The sequence below is a fragment of the Falco cherrug genome, chromosome 1 (assembly GCF_023634085.1).
Source record: "Falco cherrug isolate bFalChe1 chromosome 1, bFalChe1.pri, whole genome shotgun sequence".
Lineage (NCBI taxonomy): Eukaryota > Metazoa > Chordata > Aves > Falconiformes > Falconidae > Falco > Falco cherrug.
Window position 1 is genome coordinate 87,438,417 of NC_073697.1, and position 15,732 is coordinate 87,454,148.

The 15,732-nt window shown below is 41.5% G+C and overlaps 1 protein-coding gene across 13 annotated transcripts in view; it reads left to right on the forward strand.

The window, feature by feature from the left end:
- The window catches only part of ARVCF (ARVCF delta catenin family member), a 290,084-nt gene that overhangs the window by 170,641 nt on the left and 103,711 nt on the right, over nt 1-15,732 (forward strand). For 2 of the 13 annotated variants that reach the window (XM_055703708.1, XM_055703699.1), the window contains one exon: nt 14,003-14,041. The exons of 10 other annotated variants lie outside the window; for them this stretch is intronic. In XM_055703708.1, the coding sequence (XP_055559683.1) occupies nt 14,003-14,041 (39 nt within the window). Of the gene's footprint in view, nt 1-14,000; nt 14,042-15,732 lie in introns of those variants that run through there. One more of the 13 variants, XM_055703754.1, reaches the window with a different exon arrangement.

Here is a 15,732-nt window from a genome sequence, read left to right on the forward strand (position 1 = left end):
GGATGGAGGATGTAATGGAGGACATGTGGGAGGCGCAGTTGCAATTCCTCACGCCCCCTCAGAGGTGTGTTCTACTTGTTTCCCAAGTGATCTCTGCTGTGTATTTATAGAGATCCTGATTTTTCCAGAGGAACAGTTGTTGTTGCAGCTGTATGCAAAATAATGAATTCAAAAGCAACAGGTGAGAAAAAGGAAAGTGGATTAATAATACAGCAGTTCACGTGTCCTCTCCCTTGGGGAATGATGCCCTTATTTATGCTGGAGGGTGACCTTTTTTCCTGAAATAAAATGGAAAATTGGGTGCGACCATCCCAAAAGTCCATACAAAGGCTATAGAGGAACTGAAGTTGGAAGAGACAGAAGAAGCTTTCATAAAGCTGTGCTGTATTGAGCTGTGGAATGACTGACCAGTCTCAAAAGGGTTAGAAACCCAGTAAAACTGCTGCGTGAGACTGCAAGGAAAAGAGCAACAATGAGCAGAAGGTTAGATAGTCTGAAAGGGTGTCTTCAGTGTCTCTGATCTCACCTTATCCTGAATGAGCTTATTTGGATGTTCATAATGGATTAGATAAACATGAAATAATTAACAAAGTAGGCACTCAAATGGTTATTGCAGGTTTTTGAGCTGACTTTATTTAGATGAATGAGGTAGTTCATTCTAGCATTAACTGCACCATAGTAAAAAGGATTTTTTTCCACTTTTAATGAATAAACACCACAGACAGGAAGTGTAGTGTGGCTTCCAGTAGAAAGACAGCACAATGGTTTGCTTCCTTTAGAGGGGGCACATGAGAGACTCACGTGCAACTTCTGAAAATACTTTCTTGGGTTTTTGTAAATGTCAAAAAATATTCAGGTTCTTTGATACAGTGGTAGAGATCATCAATTCATCTAATGTTGATATATGATTTACTGCCTAAAGATTATGTCTGTAACACAGTACTGCAGGTACTGCTAAGAGTACACATAGAAGTCTGTCTACATTTTTGCCGTTCTCTGAGCTGCTGCTTCTTTTCCCTCAACTAGTTTTGAGGCCTGAACCATCAGTCAGCAGAGTAACTTACAGTAGAATGCTCATGGATTCTTGTTGTAACCCCTGGTCTGCTGTTGGACTACAAATATTTTACACCTGGTGACTGGAACCTAAACTGAGATCTTTCATGCTGGGACTTCTGGCAGTGTTCTAATGTCTTTTCCTGGTCAGTGTATGTCGGCTTAACCAAACCTGTTTAAAGTCTCTTTGTGTGTTGCATGGCTTTTATGATTCTTACACAGTAGAGAGAGATAATTTAACAAGACTTGCAAGCTGTTTTGCTTTAGCTTTCATTCTTTTACACACACCATGTGTAGCCCACTGCCTCTTCCAATGAAAAAGAACAGCAGTTACCAGTGGCGTAAACTCCTGACCTCAATTCTGCAGGTTTTTTCTTTATCTGTTGCAATATAGCATCCTATCTGTAAAAGACTCATGTATTTTGTGAGAAAATGCAAGGGAATTCAGAGGAGTGATTCAGATTACTGCAAAAGCTGACCGAGTTTCTGATTCTTTAAGGTATGTCACAGATGTGATCTTTTCCTCTCTTCTTCTTCTTTTTTAAAGAACAAAGGGAAAAAGACTTAGGAAGTTGACTGTGGCTCTGCAGACCAGTATTGGCAGTGGATGCTGCTGTATGTACTCTGTGTGGTTTGGGTTTCGTTTTAAAGGTGTAACCAGAGAGGCACAATGCAGCTGTCCTACGGAGCCTGTCTTGGGAGAATGTTATTAGTAAATCCCTAGCTGTGAATTGTTCTTCAGTGACATTAAATCAGATTGATGAGGGTATTTTTATTTCCCTGTCTTCTTTTGCATGGTGTGTGTGCACATTCATCTGGCCTTCTCTTAAAACAGTCCAGCCATTCGGTATTTTGCATTTCTTAGTCATCCACCTATTTTTTCTAAGACTGTTACCTTGCACTGTTCCCAGAACACCTCAGAGGTCTGGAATGGTAACTGGATGGGAAAAACACTTTTGTTGTCATCATGGATTGTTCCATCAGGAGGCAAATTTCAGGCAGGAAACAAAGCATAAAACCATGGAATCATTAAGGTTGGAAAAGACCTTTAAGATCGAGTCCAACTGTTAACCCAGCACTGCCAAGTGCACTGCTAAATCATGTCCCTAAGTGCCACATCTACATGCCATTTAAATATCTCCAGGGATGGAGACTCAGCCACTTCCCTGGGCAGCCTGTTCCAGTGCTTAAGAACCCTTGCAGTGAAGTCATTTCTCCTAATACCCACCCTAAACTTGCCCTGGTGCAACTTGGGGCCGTTTCCTCTTGTCCTATCACTTGTTACCTGGGAGAAGAGACTGACACCCACCTTGCTACAACCTCCTTTCAGGTAGTTGTAGAGACTGATAAGGTCCCCTTGAGTGCATTTAAGCACAATCCATAAAGCTGCTTGATTTTACTTTATTTTGTATGAATCATCAGAGAAGCTGTGGATGCTCCATCCCTGGCAGTGTTCAAGGCCAGGTTGGACAGGGCTTTGAGCCACCTGGTGTAGTGGAAGGTGTCCCTGCCCATGGCAGGGTGGTTGGAACTAGATGATCTTCAAGGTCCCTTCTAATCCAAAACATTCTGTGATTTTCCTATATATTTTTCTAAATTCCTATTACAAACCTTTATATTTTCTACAGGGAAAAATTCTGTGAATCTGGACAAAGATGTGTTAGGATAGCTGTGCTGGTTTGTGTAGTCAATTCCAGTGTAAATTTTATATATTAGTTATCCTTGCATGGATTTTATTTTTATTAAAAGTGGCTTCACTCCTGAGTAGTTGCTGTGTTTTACCAGTGGTTTAATTTTATTTCAGAAGAGCATTGTTTCTCCTTCAGAACAGATTATTTGTATCAGGAGCTACTCTGAGAATAGGTAGCTGTATCTTTCCTACGGTCAGCCTCCAGGTGACATGCAACAACAAAAGACATCAAGGACTCCTCTGACAACCAGTACTCTGAAAGTGAAAGTTGGAGTCAGAAATTTTTTGAGCATTTTTTGTATATTTATATCTTGCAAGAAGTCAGTAGCACTTTTTGTCTGGGGAGATCTTTGCAGGAAGTTCCTTTTAACTCTTGTCTTGAAAAAACTGAACAATGTTTTCAAGAGCAGAGAGACTGATTGGTGAGGCAAATCTAAATCAAATGGTTCCACTGACTGCACAAACTGTGAATTTATAGATAAATGTAGCTTTTTCCCTTTTCACCTATCCCTAATTGGTTTTTCCCCCCCTCCATTTGTCAGATGCTTTCCTGTTCTGGCAGTTCAGACGCATTAGCTTCTCATCGCCTGCTTGAGTTAGCTCTTCTGAAATACCTTCAGAGCAAGAACTGTCTGTAAGGGTCTGAACTGGTGCTTAATGAAGTGACTGTGTCTTACTTCTGTCATTGCTTGCCTTTTGGGCTGTTTAGCCATTCCCCAGGGCTGCAGTGCAGACATGAAAGAACAACTAAGACATCTTCTGAAGGACTGGGCGTGGGAGTCATGGTGGACGTAATCTTTCACCACCAACTGAACCTTCATCATGGACCTCACATAAGTCCTCGCTCACTCCCTGGTGTCTGTGTTCCTAGGGGTGAAGCTGGCAGTACAAATCACATCTTCACATCTTTTCACCTAATCTGATTTATATAAAATCCAGTTAAAATGTTTGCACATTAGTTTGTTGTATAATGATTACCTTGTGTGACAGAAGACAAGATTTGATCTGGCATGCACTTCATGTATTTGAAATCATTTCTCCTAATTCATGGGTTTTGACTAAAACCTTTTGACTCCCAAGCTATTGTGCTGAGACTGAAAAATACTGCATTTTTTTAAAATATCTTTAGCCAGGTTTTACATGGTGTTTATGTTCTTTTTTCTTTAAAACAAGCAATGAGGAAACAGAGGAAAGCTCAAGAGCTGTCTATGTTTGATTTGCTTGGATGTTATTCATTAATGTCTTGTAGGTGGACAGCAAATGTTATGAAGTCTTCCATATCCGCAATGCATCATAGTGAACCAAAACAAAGTGAAGTGCATGAAAAAGGTCCCCTTCAAGCCTGAGTCCTTGAAGAGCGAATAGGAGCCTTTGGGAACAGCTCAGTCAGTACACAGGGGGGTTATTGAGGTTATACTGACATGATGTTGTGGGTGCTGTGGTTACTTCTCCAAATACATTGTGTAGGCTTGTGCTGCATCAGAGTGGCTGGAAACTGAACATTTATCATTTTTGTTGCTATATGCTTTTTACTAGCATCTGAAAGAAATCCCTCCTGCTAAGTGAAACGTCAAAGGATTTAATCATTGGATGGGGCAGATATTCTGAATTAAAGAGGAGCATTCATAGCTTTCAGAAAGATTCACCATCTCTCAGAAAGATGAAGTGCTGTACCTAGTTCTATCTGGCATGTTGCAAATCATTCAGAAACAACTCTCCCAGACAGGAGGAATCTTCCCACCTTTTTCATTTGCTGCATTCCTAACCACTGCATTGTGCACTAATGTTTTATATGGATCACTTCAAAAGTCTAGCTTGTCATATGCCCAGTATAAAATGAAAATATGTTTGCCAGACGGATGGCGTAGATCCTGCTGATTCTGATTTGCAGCCTGCTTCACAGCAAATGTTATTCTCTGAAGGTAGCTTTAATTTTAGTTCTAATTATTATGTACTTGCAAAGAAATTATTATAAGCAAGGCCTCTGATTTAGGAATGTGATTTTTAAGCCTTTCTACAGCCCTTTCTCCTTCTTGCCAGCAGGACCTGGCAACATCTTCCCAGGTAGGAAGCTAGTTTTGAACACACTGTGATCACAGCTGTGTGTATTGATAAGTGTTTCTTTTGTGGCATGCTTTAACCATTTCCTGCAGCAGAATTGTCTTGTTAAAGTTCTACAGCTAGGCTGTCGTCAAGTCTTAAGTACGGTATTAGTGCTGCGCCTGAGACCTTTCTGATGTTGCAAGAGCAGTTACTGTCTAAGCAGTGGTCAAACAACAGGTCCTTGGGCCTGTTCAGCTTGCAGTAGATGGTGTGGTGCTGTGCTGGTGGTATGGTTGTACAGCCTTGGAATGCAGTATTTTAATTTAGCTGGGACAGTGCTTTTCTGCTATAGATGTCAACTTTAGAATTCATGTTTCTGAAAGGGAGCGGGGACAGCTAGCTTAGTCTGTGTCACAGATGCAGTTGCTGCAGTCTGAGTTCACCGCTGGGTGTGGTAATTATAGATGTTGTTGTTCAAGTTTTTGAATCGGACTAAGTGGGTATTGCATATGTGAGGGAATGCTGAGATTGGAGACCTGGACTAAATAAACATCAAAGGCTTTGTGTCTGCTAGAGAGCCTGCTGTAATGGGTGCTCATCCTCCCTTAACCTGACAAAGGGTTTTGGTGGCCTGCACGCTGTGTAGGTGCATCCAGGGGGCTTGGGAGAGGTGGCATTGCAGTGGAGGAGGAACATCTTGTGGATGAGAATGCACAACCTGTGTGCTAGCTCGTGTTTACAAGAGGATGGTTGTAGGACTGCTGTTCCTCCTCTGCTACTACGGCCTGAGCTTAGGCAGACAGTGGTGAAGGATGACTGCTATACCGGGGTGACCAGAGTTGTGGACCTTGCCAGCTGACACTAATGTGTCATGAATAAAGTCTCAGTGAGATTGATAACTTTGCAAAGATGATGTCATTGTACAGAGTTGTGCCAGATGTAGTCAGAATCCAAAAATACCTTTCCTGCACTGATGAAAGAGGGAGTAGGAGGAGAAGATATGGTGGATGTAAAGATTAGCTGGTGTAAGGTTAGGTGTGTGAAGGGAACCCCAGGGTTGCTGCAGGAAATGGGCCACTAGATGAGCCAGTGGCCTCGGATCAGCATCTTTCTTCTATTCTTCTGCTGTATGCCATACTTGTGTCTGAAGTAAGAGCATGTGTTAGCTTTTTTTTGAAAGTGAACACGGGTTGGAGATTTTAAATGCATTTTGCATGACTTCTACATAGATGGAAACACACAGAATTTGGTGAAAAGAAACAAGTGAATTATTTTACTGGATTGACTGAAGTGTCCTGATGAACTTCCTGGGTAGTCACCACACCTGATGCCTTTCAGTAATATTGAAAGGGCTGCAGTCTTAGAAGCACAGCAGAACATATGGGGAACCAATTAATTCAGTAGATATTAATTAATAAACACTTTTCCTCTGGGGAAAACATTTTAGTACATCCCCTGTTTGGCCCGAGATTGCATGCATGCATGCATGAATGGATAGTGAACATGCTTTCCTGAATTGTCACTTGTTATTTCTCTTGATAGGCTGGGGACTGCCTCCTCTAGACTACTGCTGCCGGGCTTTTAGAAAAGCAGACTGCAGTTAATGCTTAAGCTGTCTCTCAGCCACCAGCGTTCTCACATACAACTGATGTCAACACATGCCGGTTTTCACCATTGCCCTGTGGACTGCTTCGCTGAGTCTGGCCAGCTCCCGGCAGTCTATGGTCTCTTTGTTTTGAGAAGCACACTTCATTGGTGGTGTGTGTGTGGAATTATCAGCTCTGAATATGGCTATTTTATGTATTGAAGCATACACGTACACTTGCAAAAAAAAAGCTGCTGTATGAATGGGTAGTGTATTGTCAGTGCCTTCCCCTTAATGTGGAACAGCTTTGTTTGCATCTGTATATGGTATGGCACTGACTTGAGCATTGTAGACTGAATAGTTAATAGACACTGCAGGGCAATTCAGCTGAATTACAAGCCTCCATTTAATTTATCCTCTTTCAGAAATAAGTCCATTGGTCTGTCATCAAGAGACAGAGCTCCAAGAGAGGGGGTAACTAATGCTTGTGTTGTACTATGGTGACTGATGATGAAGATCTTAAAATCTCTCCACCTGGTCCTGACAATGAATTAGTTCTCTTGTGAATATTTTTAGTAGTAACAAAATACAAATGGTTTACAAAAGCTATTTGCTACTGACCATTTGAACTAGCTTGACTGCTGAAACTGCAGAATGCTGCTTAGTGCTATAAGCAGTGGATTTCACTGACGATTTCTTCTGCTGTGATGTTGCTGCAGGTGTGAAGGTCATGTTCTTGAAGCAGTTGGCTAAGTGATTTGTTCTGAAGTTTAACTGTGTAAAATTCCATTAGACTAATATGGATTTCTATTGATACTTGCTTTACTTCCTGCTGAGTATATATAAACCTATTATTGGAATGCAAATACGCTGTGATGGAGAATCACCTTCACTGCAAAATATGGTAGTGCTTTGGAATTGGCAGTGTGTGGAGATGTGACTTCACTGGTAGACGATTGAACCAGAAATGTTTGTTAGCCTCCCTTTATGGTTGCTCGGGTTCTTCTTGTTAAATGAAATATTCTCCATTTTTTAAAAAGTTTATTTCTTCTATTATGTGTGCAACTATGAAAAAGGAAAGATTTCTTCATTAAAATCTGCAGAGAATACAGACTTACCTGATGATCTTGCTTCCTCTTGGAAAAGTTACAGGTATAAAATGCATTTATGATGACAAAGCAGTTTTATCAATTATGTCTTAAAAAGCAGTAAAACTTCCAAAATATTTGAAATGTAAACATCCTGTTTGAACTTCACAGAAGAAATAGCAAAGTGCCTGTTCGGTGCGTTTTCACCATGTGTGTTTAGATGGCTTTTCTTTGGGCAATTTCAACACATCATTAGTACAGGATAGCTTGACCTTCTTTTGCAGGTAAAATTAATTGTGAATCTGACTGGTTTCGTGTGTTGTAATGACTGGCAGAATGGAGGCAGTAGGGCTGGATGCAAATGCTGTATGAAGAGTGTACTTCCCGGCAGCAGCGTTGTATTGTGCGTTCTGCAGCATACCTTCTGAAGTTGTGCCACTCTGATACAACCATGGCTGCTCACGATGGGTCAGAAAAAGTAGAGAGCTCTGAGTTTGAATGTCTCATCTTATAAAGAGCAGCAGATATCAGGGTCAGAGAAAGAGTTACTTCAGCAGCTTGTCAAAAAGTTTGATATTTTTGGAATTAATTAGTTGAGAATAAAGCATCTTTTGTTAATGTTTGGATATTTGTGGTCATGTTTAAATTAGTACAATAGAACAGTTGCCACATGCCCTGTTCCCCTTTCTCAAGGGAAGACTTTTGGACTACACCTATAAATAGTGAATAGTAAATAAATGAGAAATTATTTGGTTATTTCAGAACATGATTTAATGTTCTAAGCAGTGCTGTGCAGTATTCAGTCACTTCAGGGTTGTTTATGGGCTTCTCACTTTTTCATGAAGGACCTTGTTTTTTCATTAGTCCAATTTATATTTAATGTCTATGTATAGTCAAATTTCATCTATCAAAATGTTACCAGTCGTCTTCAGACACATGCGTAACCTTTTCCACTTAGTACTTGCAGCCTGTATCCTTAGCAGGGAAAATTATTAATCCCTGATGAGTGCAACTGAAATGATACATGAAGTCAGCAGAAATCTTTCTATCCAGTGAGCTGGCAGGGCATGTTTTTAAGCCAGCAAACTGCAGTGCTTTGCAAAATATTATGGATCCAAAAGCACAATGAATTATGCCTACAAGGTTTACAAAGCTAGGATTAAGAATATCTGTAACGTCTATGACTGAGGATATACAGAGCACGTTATCTAGTATATTTTCTGGGTTTCCAAACACTTTAGATGTATACTAAAAGGCTGTTACAATACATTGGGTGGCTTTTGTTAAGTGAATGATATGGTTATCCTTGAGTTTCATTTCATTTTCTAAATGGAGCTGTACTCAGCTTAAACTTCTGGGCAAAAAAAAATTCTGGGTTGTTTTCTGTGATCAAGAGTTGCTGATGATTCCGTATTCAGAAATTGATTTAATTTCTGCATGTGTGAACTGATAAATGGTGGGAAGCTGTAAATACTGATGTGTTTGGTCATTGTTGACATGTATAATTGAATTAAGTGTAGAATCAGGCTAGTTTTTTGCCTGTGGCATGTGAGGCATTCATTGGTGTTAGACAGAATTTGCCATTCAGGATGGATATCTTTTGTCTTTCAGATAACTAGATTGTTGTATTTGTTATTCCTGATGTGCTAACTGTCATCCCTTGTAAGCAAGATTTATTAATTTGGCTCCGTCTTTGTGTTGTGCTCTTGCGCTTCTCCGGTGTGGGTGGCTCAGGACAGCACTCCTCCCGGCCCCGAGCTCCTGTCGGATGCGGTGAGCCAGCCTGCTGGCAGGCTGCGGATGGTCTGGCTGGCACATGAGCTTTTGGGGTGGGAGATGGGTGGCGACGCAGCCGGAGCTGTGCTCTCCAGGAGGGTCTCTAAGACCCTTTCCTAAATGAATTGCTCACACACCAGTATGGAACAGTTCAGGCGTGATCAGCTCGTCCTGAAGGTACACAGAAGTATCACCAAGTCACAAGAGAGGCATTGTACTGCTGCTTGCGACTGTTTGCTTGTGTTAAATCAAATGCTGGGCTTGTGCTTAGGTTTCTTGTATTTTATAATCTCTTCCCTGTTGGTAAGTACCAGTAGAAGATACGCATCTAATTAGAGCTTAGCAACAAAAAACTAGTCTAGGCACAAACCACATAAAAAGCCAAAGAATGACATTGCCTTGTTTGGAAAGCCTTAAAAAAGAAGCTTAATATACTGCCGTGTGTGGAGAAAGCTACTGTTTGTTATAAGATTTATATGGTGAACTAAAGCAGTGTTAACGTGTTGAAATTAAAAGACTGAAATATTTCTCTCGTATTTCCCTCCTCCCCCCTTTTTCTTAACACTTTTTTTTTTTTTTTCATGTGAAAGCCACTGATTTGGTTTTCACATGACACTCTTCCCATTTATGGGTTCTGTCTTTTCTCATTTTTTTTCCTGTTCTCCCCCTCCCTTTTCCCTGCCATGCCTTATTGTTTTGTTTTTCCCCTCCCTGGATAGACTCGTTTATTTAGTAGTGCTTTTCTCCTCTGCCCATCTCTTCCCAGTGTGCTTCTGGCTCCCAGCATTGTTTTTGCAACTTTCTGCCGAGCTTACTTTTCCATGCGTATGTTTTATCTGCTGATAGCTATTGTACTCTGATTTAACAAGTTGAGCTGTGGAATATTACAGATTTCTGTCAGACTGTTCCTGAGGATGGCTTCGTTTGTTAAGGATATAATTTTGAATGTTGGGTTAGGCCAGATCAGCAAACCTGACTCATGGGTTCAGCAGCACCTTTTTGGAGATATTCTTGTGCTGCTGGGGACTCCAGGAAGGGATTAAAAGGCACTGTTCCCATCTTAGAAACCGGGTGAACCCAAAGCTGAGAACCAAACAGGAATAAGCCCTGCTAGTGTGTGTGTCTGAGGAAGTTTCCAGCGTTGTGCTCAGGGTGAGTCCTGGAGGCAGGAACACTGTTTATGGCAGGGTGTTTGTTGCTGGCAGTGAGCTCACTGCTGCTAAATTTGTACTGATTTGAGTCTCTTCACCTGTTTAAAAAAAGGTGGGTGGGATTACTGGCTGTTTATTCTTTGATTCTTTGCGAATAGTTGGAAGAAAAATAAAACTACTTCATTTGAACTTGGAAAAATAAAACAACTTCTTTTATGAGAACAACAGCTGTGTGTACAGACGATACAAGGATGGCTAATGCTTTACAGAGAACGTTGTTCGTCATGCACTTACAGGAGTTTCACTGTAAAAAACGGTTTATTTCTGCCAAAATTTTAGTGGGTGGGTCTTATGGAAGCCGTTCCTTTTCTTTTATGTAAAGGAGAGAAGGCAAGGCTGGGTACCTGGATGCTGCATGTTCTGCCAGAACAGATGAAAATGGCGTATCCTGCACAATCCTAAATAACAAAGGGAGTCCAACACAGGAGGCTGGTTTGCATGAAAGCAAAGGTAGTCAGTGAGGTAGTCACTGCTGCCAGCGTTTAAGTAGGGAATTAGGCACTAGAACAGTTCTGGCCTGGGTATGAGGAAACTGGCTAGAAGTTTATGAGCACACCATATCCTATCTGCAGCCTGAGCTTGGCAGAGCTCCTCTGGAAAAATTAAAAAAGATTCCCTTTCATGGCATAAAACCAAAACCAGGAGTGGGAGTGAAACAGCCATCCTACCCCTGGGTTGAAACAGCAATCTTGCAGCTTGTCTTGCCAGCTGTAGGGAAATACAGCATTCAGAGCATGAATCTCGTTTTCTGACTGATGCTCATTAACAGCAAGTCCTTAATTTCATCCTGTATGATCTCTTATTATCTGTGTGTGCTTAATTGAGAAATGGCCCTCTGAAAAACCCTCTGAGAACCTGTTTGAAAGTGACTTAGATTGCTGGCTCTAGGACTGCATCTTGTCTTAATCTTTATCATATTTTAATTCCATTGTGAAGTGTCAAATAAAAGCACATCAGAAATAATAATACTAAAGATACTATGTAAATAATTGGGGTGGTTGGCAAATGTGATTGGATTTTACAATTCAGATGCTTTAATCCAGACGTGCTGACTGTATACACAGTGCCAATAGGAGTGGTCACAGAAAGGTGGGGATTTCCAGCAAGCATGTGGAACACAGCAAAATGAAAAAAAGCCAAACACATTTAACTAGGAAATTGAGAGCTAATTTTACTTTACCAGTGAAGATGTTTACCTCTGGGCAAGTGACTTACACCTTAGCTTATATGATTTTTCCTTTCTGGGATTCATGCTCATCATGCAGTAAATAGCAGTCCTTGCTAAGTGGCCTGACTGTCAATATTTAGCATTCTTCTTACACACTGAATAGACCCAGTGGTTTCCTGTGAATTTTCTAGGTGACAGTGCATGGATAAATGGTCCTCATCTCTACTTATTTTTCCTATTACACAACCATCTCAGTTACACTGGCACAACAGGTTTTAGGAGCTGTGCTGTGGATGGCAAAGGTTGGGGGATGGGACAGAGAGTCATTCCTTGGTGATGATGGTTTCTCAGTTGAGTTGATGCACTGCTTTGGTTTGTAGCTTGACCTTACATGAAGTACTGCTAGCCCAGCTGTGAAAGGGGATTCACCATTGCTCACTGGTGGGAGGAGAGGGTACTCCTTCAGGCAAAACCATTGTTAAACAGGGAACCCTTCATTAGCCCCTTCCCTGCCTGGCAAAAATCTCTTTATTGCATTTTAAGTATGATTTGCTGGGTGACTTGGCAAGAGTCCTTCACAAGCTTTAAATAATTTGTTCTTAGACTGAAAAGTCTTCAGGGTGGTGTAGCAGTCAAGTGGGAGTAGTTGTGTGCATGCATATGAGCACCTCTCCATTATCAGGTTTGTGATTAAATGGGAACATGTTTATTAAAAATAAATAGGTGCAACCTGTTAAGTGGTTAGCAAAATTTTAGCATGTAAGCTTCTTACTTGCACCACTCAAATTTGCTGTCTAAAAATTAAAACAAAATGTGTGCATGTCTTGTCAGTCCTCAGCTTCCTGACGTTGGGACTAGTTAAACCTTTATCTGTGGGGCTCAAGAGCTCTCTGCCAAATTTCCATTATACCTTTAGGCACTTAACTGTAATCAAATTGCCCCTTGACCTTCTCTTTGAGGTAAATAGCTTGGACCTTAGAGCTGGCTGAGACACCTTTCTGATCCCTCTCTTTGGCTGTTCTGTTAGCAGTGCTCTGAGCCTGCTGCAGTGTATCGACATCCTTCCACAGCTACGCATAAGAGCTGAACAGGTTGTCCCAGTAGTGACCATGCGGATGCCAAACAGAGATGATGAAATGTTCTTGCTCCACATTTTCCCTAATATTGAAGTGCTGTCGTCTGTCTTTTTTTTTTTTTTTTTTTTCCCTACTGTTTATTGCTAGTCTAGTGCTGGTGTGGCAAGCCTGCCTGCTCTCTTCCCAGTTTGTGTGAGGACTGTCCATGTACAAGTAAGGGTTGCAAGCTCAGTCTTACAAAATAAACAGAGAATGTGTGAAGTAAATGGACTACTGGGGAAAAAAAAGTCATTGGTGACCTCTCTTGGGTAGTTGAAATAGCACAGTAACTGCATCGAACTTGGGAAAATTGCCTTTCTGCTGGAATCTTTTCCATTTGGAAGATTTACAGCAGACAGAGCAGCTTTGTTGGATTGTTTGTGTCTTTTGGTGTTCCAATGGACTTGCAGTCATCCCGGGACCTCCTGCACAGTTTCTTCCCTGCCGTCTTGGTTTTGCTGTCTGGGGTTACGTACTGTTGAGAGCTGGGCCTCTGGTGCAGCAGGAGGCGTGTGAACAGCCAAACCTTCTGTTCTGGTGTGGGGCTGGGAGGGAAGGGGCGAGATGCAGAGGGAAGAAGTAGAATGTAATTTAATGTGGGTAATCTCCAGGGGAGCTGTTCGGACTGAAGCCGTGCTGCTGTCTTGGTGCCAAGCAAACCTGCTTTGCTGCTTAATAGTGGCAGACACTGGCAAGCACATTCCTTACGAGACGGGTGATTAGATTTATTGCCAATCACTTTGTATTCCCTAGAATGGGAAATAATTTATTTAAGAAACGGCTTTCTTGGAATGTAGGCTTAAAAATTAATCAGTGATCTGTTTGTTCTGTCTCCCTCAAGATTATAAAAGCTTTTTTTTTTTTCCTTTTTGTGTTGTGGCGATGTGTTTTGCCACAAAAAACATTAGTGTTGCATAGTTCAGATATACAGGCAAGATTGTGGGTGTGTGAGGAGGTTAGTTAAACTTAACGCTGATCTGATATGGCTGCTAGGACACCCAAATAATGTTCCGGTCTTGGTCATAATTTGGAGAATGCAGAGATGGCTTACATCTGCCTTGAAGTTAAAAAGCAATTCTTTAAGGTAGTTTTGTAGCAGTGCAAGTAGGCGTTCATGTGTTAGCCTAGATCTAACATGCTGGGTCTGGCAGATTCTGGTTTAATGCAGTAGGGATGCATTTAAGTGGCTGGGGTAGAGTCTGGGGCACACAGACTGTATAAAGAAACTTACTGCTGTAATCTGCCAAACTGACGGTTCTTTTTTTTGTTTTAGATGAAGGACCTAGCTTGTACTTCTGACTCCAATGTGCATGTAAGTTTGTGGTCTTGATATCTAGTAATACATGCATCAGTTCAATTTATGACCCAAACTCTGTGGGCCAAGAAGAAATGAAAGCTGAATGCTTGTCTTGCCAAAAGGAATGTACAAATGAGTCATCCCACACCACCCTTAATGCCAGCATTGTAGAGGCAGCAGGTGGAGGTGAAGGAAAAAGCTTGCTGGAAAATTGTAGTTCATGATTTAACCTCATCTCACTAAAAATCTCCCTAATTTAGCCTTGGTTAGTTCATCTGAAAGACTCCAGAGAGGAAGCAAGTCAGGTTTTTTCTGGGTTTGGTCAAAGATCAGGCATGCAGATTTGCATTGTCTTTGTCTTTGGGAGGTAGTTCGCAAATCACAGTGAACTCTGTACAAATCTTCATGAGAAACAGTCATTTCCTGCTCATTTAGTATGATTTCCTTGGGGGCAAACTTTCCAGATAAAAACTAGCCATGCTGTTGACAGCTAAGAGAAATAGGGCTAGCCCTAACCGTGTGTGTGCTGGGTGTTCTTTTTTTTTACCTTTATCATTTTCACAGTAAAAATAATAGTTTATGCTTCTGTTTTACTATATGACCTTGTTGAACCCCGGGGGGAGAAAAAGAGCTTGTGACTAAGGGGCTGGATGGTGAATTGTGATACCTTCGTCTAGTTCTGGGTTCTACCATAGACAACTTACATCAGGGCTCCGAGGCCTGGATCCATCCCCCGGCTTTAATGCTTTCTTGAAGTGCTTGATGTTGTTTCCCTGCAGGGTCGGTAGCCAGAGCTGGATGTGTGTCCAAGGAGGTGGTTTAGTCTGTGCAAGATCTGAATTGTTCTCTGAAGCTCCTATTGTCCTTTTTGACTAAAGAGGAAAAATAAAGTTACTGTGCGTTTAGATACCTCGCAAGGCAGCTTGAAGACAGGTGCTGTGAATTTGAACCTATTACACATCCATTTGTCTATCTGGAAGGTGTGTATCCTCACTCATCCCTCCTAGGAGCTCTTTAGGTCAGCAGACCGCTCTAGCGCATTGCAGCAATATTGCTGTTTTGCAGTACAAAAGCTACTAGTGATTATTTTGTTCTGAAAATCAATGGGCATGCATGATTTCCTGAGCATTACCTTTAGCGTAGCGGCACTGATTAACTCGTAAGCTCTAAGCGTATATTATCACATCTGTTGAAGTTGAGTGAGATCTAATGTCTTGACATCTTTGGTTAACACCCAGTCAATCTGAAAAGCAGGGCAAGGCAATACAGCGCCCTGAGAGACGTCTTGTCAAAGTGACAGATTGGCCTTTCTGATTCAAAGGACCAGCTTGCATGGCAGAGCTAAGTAGCTCCTGGAGAAAGGGGAGGAGAGCATGGGAAAAATACCCTATTTGTTTAGGCCTTCCCCTGTATTTTTTGTTGTTTGTTGCTCTGAGTTGAAGCTCTTTGTTTTCCTTCATCTGAAACAACTTTAACAGCAGGTTGAGAGGAGCAAAGCCTCTGGGATTCTGCCTCTCCCACTTCTCGTTCTTATAAACTGTTTACAATGTCCTTCAGTTTTCTAGCTTTGTATGGAAAAGTTCAGTGGGTCAGCTTTCCCTTTAGCTTCATCCATCATTCCAGTCAATTAGAAATAGTTGAGGGCCAATTGCCCGGTCTTCCATTAACTGAGACACTTCAGATTGTTTAAAATAGCATAAAAGCCC